This window comes from Artemia sp. Qi Xiang Cuo, chromosome 12, assembly GCF_049724085.1.
Source record: "Artemia sp. Qi Xiang Cuo chromosome 12, ASM4972408v1, whole genome shotgun sequence".
Taxonomy (NCBI): Eukaryota; Metazoa; Arthropoda; class Branchiopoda; order Anostraca; family Artemiidae; genus Artemia; species Artemia sp. Qi Xiang Cuo.
In genome coordinates this window covers 33,383,664-33,393,890 of record NC_142805.1, presented here as the reverse complement: position 1 = coordinate 33,393,890, position 10,227 = coordinate 33,383,664, and the positions used below count along the sequence as shown (strand labels likewise).

General features: G+C 36.7%; 1 protein-coding gene across 1 annotated transcript in view; it reads left to right on the top strand.

The window, feature by feature from the left end:
• The window catches only part of LOC148946038 (uncharacterized), a 158,787-nt gene that overhangs the window by 46,053 nt on the left and 102,507 nt on the right, over positions 1-10,227 (top strand). Inside the window, exon 5 of the mRNA XM_089097987.1 lies at positions 6,107-6,198. Coding sequence (XP_088954113.1) covers positions 6,107-6,198 — 92 coding nt within the window. The remainder of the gene's footprint in view (positions 1-6,106; positions 6,199-10,227) is intronic.

Sequence of the window (10,227 nt, the reverse complement as noted above, 5' to 3'; positions counted from 1 at the left end):
ATATTCGTTTGTTTAATTTTGTAAAAGAAAATGTACTGATTTCTAAGAAATCAATTTTTTATGTTTTGATTTAAATGAGGAAACCGTCCCAGGACCCCTGATGCTGTCCGGAAGACTATTTCAAAGGATTATAAACACGCGACAAAAGTGTGGCCAAGATCTTACTCTAATTCTTTTCTCATGTCCCAGCTCATCCGCATTCCTAGTGTTATACGAGTGAAAAAAAGGGTAGTAGAAAATGTATGAGCAAAATAAACTGGTGCAGTATCACTTAAGTATTCATATACCAGTACTAAGATTGGTGATCGTGTAATTAACTAAGATTTGAAAACGACAAATTGGCTATAAGAAATTACTAAATCCCTAAAATTAGCACATACCCCCTCTCACGAGGTGAACCACTTTGTTGTGATGGGATGTTGACTTCCCGCCACCTGGTGTACATTTTGGAACGCCGCATGTGCTGTATAGTTCCGCCATGCTCGACACAGTTTTGCAATTGAGTAGCCAGAAGGAAAGTAAGAAAAATAAAAAGAATGAAGTAAAGAAGGGATTTTGGAATATTCTACCTGCTATGATAACTCAACCTCAACCCCCCAAATACACGAAAAAAATAATAAAGAAAAAAAATGTAAAGATTTATACTATAGGATATTCGTTTTATTTTACACCATATATTACACCTATATTTTGGGATATAGGTACGATATTCCAAAATCCCTTCTTTCCTTCACTCTGTTTCCCTTTGAGGAATCAAAGGGAAAATCATGCTTTCCCTTTGATTCCTCAATTTTAAAATTGGACGAATTTTCAGGGGGGAATTGTCCGCTAGGGGATTTTCCGGGGAGAAATTATCCACGGGGGGATTTTCCAGGGAAAAATTTTTAGAGGGGGGGGGGCGGTGAAGAATCAGCTTGGAACCCTTGAATACAGATACAGGGATTAAACTGGGAAGTTGTCGAAGTGCAACTCCAGTTACAATCACCTAAAGTCCCAGGTACTTCGTTTCAAGATCAATTATAAAACCACCGGAACAAACATTAAAACTACATTAAAACATTGAAACTTTTTTTTAACATTAAAACTACCAAGAAAACTGAGATTAGTACGTTTATTCAATTTCTGCAGAGCATCATTATTTTGCGCGAGTTATGGAATCTTTTAGGCTTGCTTTGCTGTATCGTCTGCAAACAAGGTAATTTTAACATCAGGAAGATGAAACTTTAAAGTACCAATATAAACAAGAGACATTAGTGTAATTTACAGTGAGATTTTAATATTTCAAAAGGACACTACTTTTCCTTATGACTGTATTTCATACCAATATAAAGAAAATTGATGCCTAAATAAAACTTTCGAAATTGATATTGGTAATTTTTGAACTAATTAACTAACCTAACTAACTAACTAAAACTAACCCTGCTTAGTTTTTTGGAACACTGTTTTGAATTGACACTTCATCAAACTGTTCTTTCGTAAGTGAAGAGCGACCCGGCTCAATAGTAACCGAAAGTCTAAAAAACCGAATTTTGATACCAATAAGGTATATCGAAAGAATCGAATTTTTTATGCTGATTTCAAACATATAAGTTTCATTTAGGTTAGTCTTATCAATTAAAGGTTACGAGCCTGAGAAAACTTTCTTGATTTTCGAAAAAAGGGGAAAACATCCCCTATAAGTCATAGAATCTTAATGAAAATCACACCATCAGATTCAATGTATCAGAGAACCGTACTGTAAAGTTTTCAAGCTCATATCTGCCAAAAAATGTGGAATTTTGTATGTTTGCCAGAAAAAAGATCTCGGATGCGATTTTTTTTTTTTTTTTTTTCAATAGTAATTGTATCGACCCAGTGGCCCTAGAAAATCGGTAGTGGGCTCATTCGAACGGAAATTAAAAGTTCCAGTGTCCTTTTTAAGTGACCAAAAAATCGGAGGGTAACTAGGCCCCCTCCCACTCCCCTTTTTTCGCAAAATCGCACGATCCAAATTTTGAGATGACCATTTTGTTCAGCATAGTTAAAAGGTCGAATAAATATGCCTTTGGAGATATAATGATTCCCACAGCCCCTGGGGAAAGGTCCATAAGTTACAAAATTTACCCATTGTTTACGTATATTATCTGCTATTGGGAAGTGTGCATACATTTTTAGGGGGGGGGGCGAATTTTATGCTGGTGAAATTTTCCACGGGGATAATTTTCCATGGATAGGGAAGTTTACAGGAATTTTGCACTGGGGGAATTTGCCAGAATTCCTATACGAAATTCGTCTTATGTCTTGCTTTCTCTTTGCCGACTCAATATTACGCGTGGAGATGTTAAAGGGTAATTATCCGGGGTAAATTTTCACCAGGATTGATTTGTCTAAAGAATAAATCTGTGGGGAGGAGGGAGTTTTCCTTGGAGCTGTAGCCAGATTTCCTGGAATTATTTAAAAGGTGATCAGATATCATAGGCAACGCAATAACGCTGCCTAAGTAAAGAACGATGTTGGCACAATGCATTATTTATTTATGGTGTGCTTGTAACTGAACCACCGTGTAACTGAACCACAAGAAACTAAACCCCCTGTAGCTGAACCACCGTGTAACTGAACCACCGTGCAACTGAACGAAAGGGCTCATTTGATTGGAATCAATTTTTCTCTTATTTGTAATAATTTACTTTTTTTTATTTTGAGTTGAATATTCATCTTAATTTCTGTTCGTTCCAAGATGTATCTATTCATCCATAGCAGTATCTGTTATCTTTATGTCTCGCGCAATTTTTTTTTTTTTGTTTTAATATCGCTCTTTGCTTTTCTTCAAAAAAATTATTTTTCAAAATTCTTCTTAAATTGTTATTATTTTTTAATTGGTATGGTTTACTATTGGTTAATTGTAGGAAAAATTTGTTGTTTTTTTTTCTGCTCAAGAACTAAAATGTTTTGTACGAAAACTTTTGGGTAAAATTTAAATATCCAGTCAAAGCCATAAATTTTGCAATAGATTTTCAAGAACACTTTTCCTATAAAATTGTACATGGAGGAGGAGGGGTATTTTTATTCAAATGGAATGAAAATCTATCGGATTTTAGATCTTTTACAGGGGTGGAGTCATCCTGTAGACGCCCTTGAACATACACTGATTTTAATCAATTTTTTTTTTATTAAAAGAACCTTTTCATGCACAATTTTCTTGTAACTGTTCGCTTAATTAACCCTAAAAAGGTAAGCTACCAAAAAATTTTCGTAGATGTTAATCTTTTATAAAAATTACTACTTGCAGAAACATTTAATTTTGAACATCATCACTTAAGTATCTTTTAAAAGTCGGAGGGACTTATCAAAAATAGATCTTCAGATAATGTTTTACACAGCACAAAAGGTTGATTTCATGTCTTGGAGTCACATGGTATGCATGACTTCGCACGGTGTTCACCACAGAACGGCTTTTTGCAGTGGTTGCAAAAATTGGTAGTCATTCGGCGAAGCAGTCTGGGCAGAGGCTGAAGGTCTTTCTTCTCCCTTCCACAGACGTTCCTGAATGTATTTCACCTGTCACCTCCATTGTTTGACTGATATCGAGTCTGATCGAGCGCTGCAAAGTGGGGGTTTCTAAGCGAGTGGTCATATGCGGCTGGGTCAACTCTTTGAACAGAACATTCATGAAATCCTTTCGTGAAAGTGGTCTTCCACCATATTTGGAGATATTGAGGGATTAGATGATATAATTGTTGATACACGTTATGTTGATCAACCCATAAAAAATGTACATGGGCCACCTATTTGTCTTCTGAGCCACTGCCATTGAACTACACATTTGTTCAAATGTGTCTACACCGCCTTTGGTGTTATTGTAGTACTCAATGATCTCAGGCTTCTTGCTTGGATATGTGATACTGGTACCCTCATGGCAAGTTGACAGAAGCAGGACCATTTCTGATGGCTTAGGAAGATAAGACACTAGTCAGCTCCCAATCGAAACAGAAGATTGATGTTCTTGAGAGTATCTCTTTGCTGACAAGCAGCTCTTCCGGGCGGTCTCTCTTATGTTTTCATATTGTACCAAGTCGAAATGGTTATTTCAGTAGGTTTGCTGCAAATGGAATCGATGCAAACAAGTTGTTAGTGATGACATATCCGTTTGTCATTGTGAAAAAATTTTTCTGCTCATTTGTAAATCAGAAAATAGCCAAATTTAGCATTTTCATGTGCTATTTCCTCACGAAATTTGCTAAGAAGCTTGTCAATAACGTTAAAAAACTAATCTAACCTCATTGTCCGAAGAAGCTTACTAATTACCAAGTTTTGATCAAAAAATCCCTTTTCCTGAAATAGGTGAAAAAGTTACGTAGATGGTAAGCTTTCGTAAATTTTACTACTCCCCCTTAATATCTCCCCAACCGGTTCAGATAATAAAACCTCGGTGACGGCACAAGAGCTGGCTAGTCATAATATTAGCATATCAGGGAGGTCGGTCCACGCAATGCATCCGTTTCCATGGCAACCATGAAAAAGTGTTTTTGCGTCGTAAAATTTACGAAAGCTTACCCTTCTAGGGTTAAATAAACGCATATCATGGTCATTCATAAGAAAAGTTCTGTCCTGTTGTGTAAAAACAAAAAATAATTAGCTGCCTTCATGGAGGGGGCTTTGACCCTCTTTGCGTGCCCTGAAATAATACGAAAAAAAAAAATCAAATTTGTTGCGCTTAGAATCGATGCGGCCAAATTTTTCTTCCAAGGTTTATTGTACTCATTCTTGGTCCAGTCTACTTACCCTGAACATGTCCTGCTGTTCGCAGGAAATAATTCTTTCCCCAATTTGGGATTACAAGAGTCGATGCGACGCATCTTTTTTTTCAGGGATCCCCTTGCCCCTGTCTGCATGCCCTGTAAGTTAAAGCCAATCGAAGAAATAAAATTTGATGGACCCGTTTCAGGTATCACATATTAATGCCATCAAACTTCTAAATGCTTTTCATCATTTAGGTTTACCCGTCCCTGTCTACATACGGTGTAATTTTCAAGTCTATCAGAGACGAAACAAGTTTGAGTTTCATTTTCGGCTATCACGAATCGATACAACACCCCACACTTATTCCTCCCAACAAAGTATTTAGCCCATTAGTTCAGGTAACAATTCTTGAAATTTTCCATCCAAATGAAAATAAAAAAGTTTTTTTTAAACCATATTTGGGTGCCGTATCTAAAAGGTCTGGGCCCCAATTAAAAAAGAATTTGGCTCCTTTTCAGAGGAAACGGAATTTTCTTTTTATTTTGTCCTTGCGCAGTGTGTCCCTATGACCCAAGGCCTTAAGGGTATAAGTTCCAAGTTAATTTGAAAAAAATAAGCTTGGCCTTTCTTGGAGCCCGAATTTTGGGAATCCCATGCCCTCAAAATTGTTTTTGTACATTAGGGTCCCCTTGACCTAGAAACTTAGTTTTATGTTTCAAGCTGTTCAGCTAAAATAGTTTTTGGCCTTTTGTCGGGCTTCGTTGTAGAGGGAATCAATACATCTCTCTATTTTCCCTTCTGTATTTGGGTTTCCTACTTAAGAATATAAGTTTTGTCCCAGTCGATATTTTTTTGGGCTCTTTGTGTCTCATTTTTCGGGCTTTGTCGGGCTTCGTTGCCGGGGGAATCAATACTTTTATCTATTTTTCCTTCTGTATTTTGAGTCCTCAACTTAAGAATATAAGTTTCGTCCAAATCTGGAGAAGTTTCTTAGCTCTTTACCTCAGTTTTGGGTGGCCCGTACCCCAGAGCATTTTATTTTTGTATATTGGAGTCCTCTTGGCCCGATGACCTTTATGCGGAATTTCAAACCGAAATTCTGATTTTAGAGGTAAGTTGATTTCTTCGTTATCCGAGTTGTCCGTTGATATAGATATTTACCGGTCTGTCTATATTTCTAAGCAGAATGTGAGCATTTGATAATACAAACGTGCTATTTTTTGAACGAAAGAAACCTTCATGATCTTCAGACAGAACATAGAATTGCATTAATTCTGGGGCCGGATTTTGTGAAAGCCAGACTTTTGACAGGTTTTGTATTTTTATGATGAATTACTCAAATTTGTAAATGAAGATTTTTTAGCTAATTGTATTTTTCTTCTTTCAGTGGTCTGATTGAATGCCTAGTCACCCCACTTCAGGAAAAACAAGATGAATGGAAGAAAACTGCAGTGTTTTTGGATAAAGAACATACTAAAGGTACTTTTATTATCAAAAAATAACGCTGTGTATGAAACCGTCCGTGGCAACGAACGGTAGGCCTAATTACCGGCTAAATAAATAATAACCTTAACGCTAAATAACGGAAATTTGATGACATTATATACTTCAACAGATTCTGCTGTTTCTATGAAAATATTTTTAACTTTTAAAGTCACGATTCAAAAGCTATTTGTATCAGAAAGCTTGCATAATTTTCGAAAAAATAGAGAAACATCCCAAAAAAGGGTGCGATGTTACTGTAAGTTACACCGCTCAACTCAATATATCTAAAAACTCCTCATCAAAAAATTTCAAGCCCCTCATAACAAAAATTTCAAGCCCCCATCTGCAAAAATATAGAAGTTGTATTTTTTTCGGAGGATGATTGCTGGTGTGTGTTTATTTGTTGTTGTTTTTCATCGGTGTCATTGTGTCGAAACCTTTCGTTATAAAATATCGAGAAAGGGTTGATTTGGATGAAGGCTGAAACCTCTAGTGCCCTCTCTAAGCAAAAAAGTATTAGTCACAGCAAATTTACAATTTACACCGTTTGTGCCACAAAATGAATTCAATCGAAAATTATAAGAAAATTATTTCACTTGGATTTACCATAAAGCTATTGATATAACCGTCTTGTTTTAGAGGCATGCTGCCATGCAGTGACCCAATTGTCCCTAAAGAGTATAAACCGAATAGTTTGTATTGAATTTAAAAGCTTCATTCGACTCAGTTGATTCAGTAAGATCTAGGCTCATAGTTGTGCCTTTTCATTACCTGCCTCTGATAAAAATTCTGAGTTAAAGGTGTCAGAGTTTTTTAATTGGCTTAATTATAGGCTGGCTGGCGGAATTCAATTCAAAAAAAATCTTTTCAGTAGCTACAGTGCTAGGCGTACATGGCCGATCGGACCTCTGTGAGGGAAGGGCTAAAATTCCAAACATGTGCATCTGTTTGAATAACGTATTGGATCTCAATTAAATTTGGCAAGGATTATCACTTAGGGCTTACGTTATGGATATAGAGGGTGTTATTCCAAACCCGATAAGTATTTGTGCCTGTCTTGCTCTAAAACTGTAACCCCTGTGTCACAGTTGCCGCAACACAATACGAGACCTTGGAACTGGATGTCTATTTCTGAGCGGAATAGTTATTTTGCTTTAATAACCACACCTCTTAAGGTTATGAACATAGGCGACCAGGCAAGAATCCTTCTGAGGGAGAGAGGGAAAGTTCAAAAAAGACATTTATGAGAATTAGGCTATTGCCCAAAGCCCCCTCAACTCTCTGTAGATGTTGTGGTAGGGGAATCAGTCCTTGAGCTCATTTTTGAAAGTCCCAATGACCACCAATCTAAAAAATTGTGATGGCTATTTTGACAGTCGAGTGAGGGCGTTATGGGACCGAGATGTGTTACTATGAATTTATTTCTTTGGAAAGGAGAGTGGGGTGGCAAATTTGAAAAACATAGACAGCAAGGGAGGTACAAGATATTTGGTATTGTTGCGTAAAATCTGGGGACTGGGTGGTGGGAAGGAGGGTCTAATCCTCTGCTCTCTGGATATTAGCGTGATGGAGCCACATTGTGTAATCTGTTAGGCCTCTGGAAATTACCTGGATGTTAAAAAACCCTAAGGGATAGCACCTGAGCTTTGCTCGACAGATAACTTGTCTTAAAGTGTTCGTGACTTGACTCGAAATTTTTATCTTGGAATATGATTTTCATTTAGCAGAGTATAAGCAGTAAAGAAAAACCGGAATAAATTTTCTTGTTAGAACTTGACACCTTTTGGCACGTTACCCTGGACACAATAGCGTCTTATTGGCCAAATAACCGCAAGTTAAAATTGCCTCACGTTTTTTCGTACCTACCCAGAGATCACACTTCTGTGCAAACTGAGTTTTCTTTTTTTCATTTTGCGTCCAATTTTGCTTGTTCAGTTGCTAGCTCGTATACCATGTTAGTATGCTCACTGCGCTGAAGTATTTTAACTGAACAGTTTAAAAGGAATTAATTTTAAACTAGCATAATTTACTCTATTTCTTTTGTTGTTGTTGTTGAATCCAGTCCTTTTATTTTCACCGTCTGCGTTCTAATGAAGGCAACGGGGCAATACAATATAAACTGGTTGTGATTTTGTTTTAAGCTTCGTACGAAAGTTATTTTGCGACACAAAAAAAACATAAAGAAATGGTCTGAATCAAGGATAATGTCCACAATTGTTACTATCCTGAAGATTTGGAGCAACTTGAAACTCATACAATCTCGCTTTCTGCCTCGTGGAATAGCCATGGTATACTTAATGATACGCTACCCTTCTAAGGAAGCACAGCGATAATGGGATATTATTTTAGGTTGGCATACTACTCGACTTATCATTTTATTTATGAATGCAGAGATGATTTGACTGGTCTTGAAAACCAGCTTCACCTCTGCCATTTATGGTAGTCGACCATTGGTCTTGGAATATTAGCTAGCTCGTATTTATTTCTTAATGGTTTATCTTATGATGCAGTTTTAAGTAAAAAACTCATTAAGATGCTCTATATACATACCGAGTCCGTTGATTTTGAATTGAAGTTATCAAGTATTTTACAGTAGGTTGCATAGGTTGCATCAAGACATGGCTAATTGTAGACAGAGAAAAGCCAAGTAACTGAGAGGTTACGGGAGCATTGAATTGAAGTTATCAAGTATTTTACAGTAGGTTGCATAGGTTGCATCATGACATGGCTAATTGTAGACAGAGAAAAGCCAAGACAGATAGTCCAAGTAATTGAGAGGCAAATGTTTAAATGGCTAGGGCACGAGTAAATGGCGGGTGTATGCATGACTCGCTTATTGGACACGTACTTGCTTGCAAGTTTTTTGGACAGGCATGCCTGTCTAAAGTCTCAGGCATGTTGACCAAGAATTTGAAATTAACACAAGACAATTAGATTACCTGTAATGAGAAGCAAACAAAGCACGCCTACCTATGGTCTTAAGAAGGTTGACCAATAATTTAGAATTGACACAGGACCATTATTTTGCTTGAAATAACAGGCAAACTATCGTTTAAAACCATCTTTATCTTTCAAATAGTACCTAGAGTCGTGTTTATTGTTGAAGGTCTTAGAATGTCAATGTGGTTTCCCTTCCCCTTTCAAACTGAGACTCCCTCTACAGAGCTCAGTCTTGGTTTTGAAGAAAAATTATCCGTTTCCTCCCTTGTCATAGCGCTGTCTATATAACAAAATATATTTAAAATGTTTTCACTTTTTTACTTTAATAAATAAATAAAAAAGTAAAACTTTAAGGAATAAATATCTATATGTATATTAAACTGACAATACATGGTCTTTTTTTTCCGTTAAGTGTAAATTATGTTCCGGTTTTGAGAAGGCACAGGAGTTGTCAGCCCTACTCATATTGTTTTTTGCTCGTTTTGAGTTTAATTTGGTTACTTATTGTAATATCTCTTCATTTTGAGTTTGATTTATTTATTGATGGTGATTTGTGGTAGGTCTACGCTTGGAATGTTATTGCATTTTATTTCAGCTCATTTTGGCAATGGAGTTCTTAATAGTGGGTTCCATGTGCGGTAGCATGCTTCTTTTCATGGATAATTTCTTTCCAATAAGTTTCACATTGCTCAGTTTTTCACACCCCGATGAAAAGAAAGAAAGAATGCCAAAGTAACCTTCTTTGGCAATTAGGTTCAGTAGTTGCATATAAATATCAAAACTAACTTAGTGAGTCTATAACTTTGAAAGAGCTGGGGAAGGCTACTACCCTTGTTCGGTAAGATAACCATACAATTACCGTTTGTAGTGGCAAAGTATATTAAAGCACCCTTTTGTATGGAAAATCAGCACCTTGACATGGGATATTTTTGGCAGCTCTGTAAATGAGATTATTTGAAAAAAACTACGTTTTCTAAAGAGTTAAAGAGGCTGAGTTACAAGGTCGAACCTTAAAACGTACAGGGATTAGGAGGCACAGTTGGGGGCTACCACCCCAAATCCCCGCTTTCGCAGCCTTTAAAT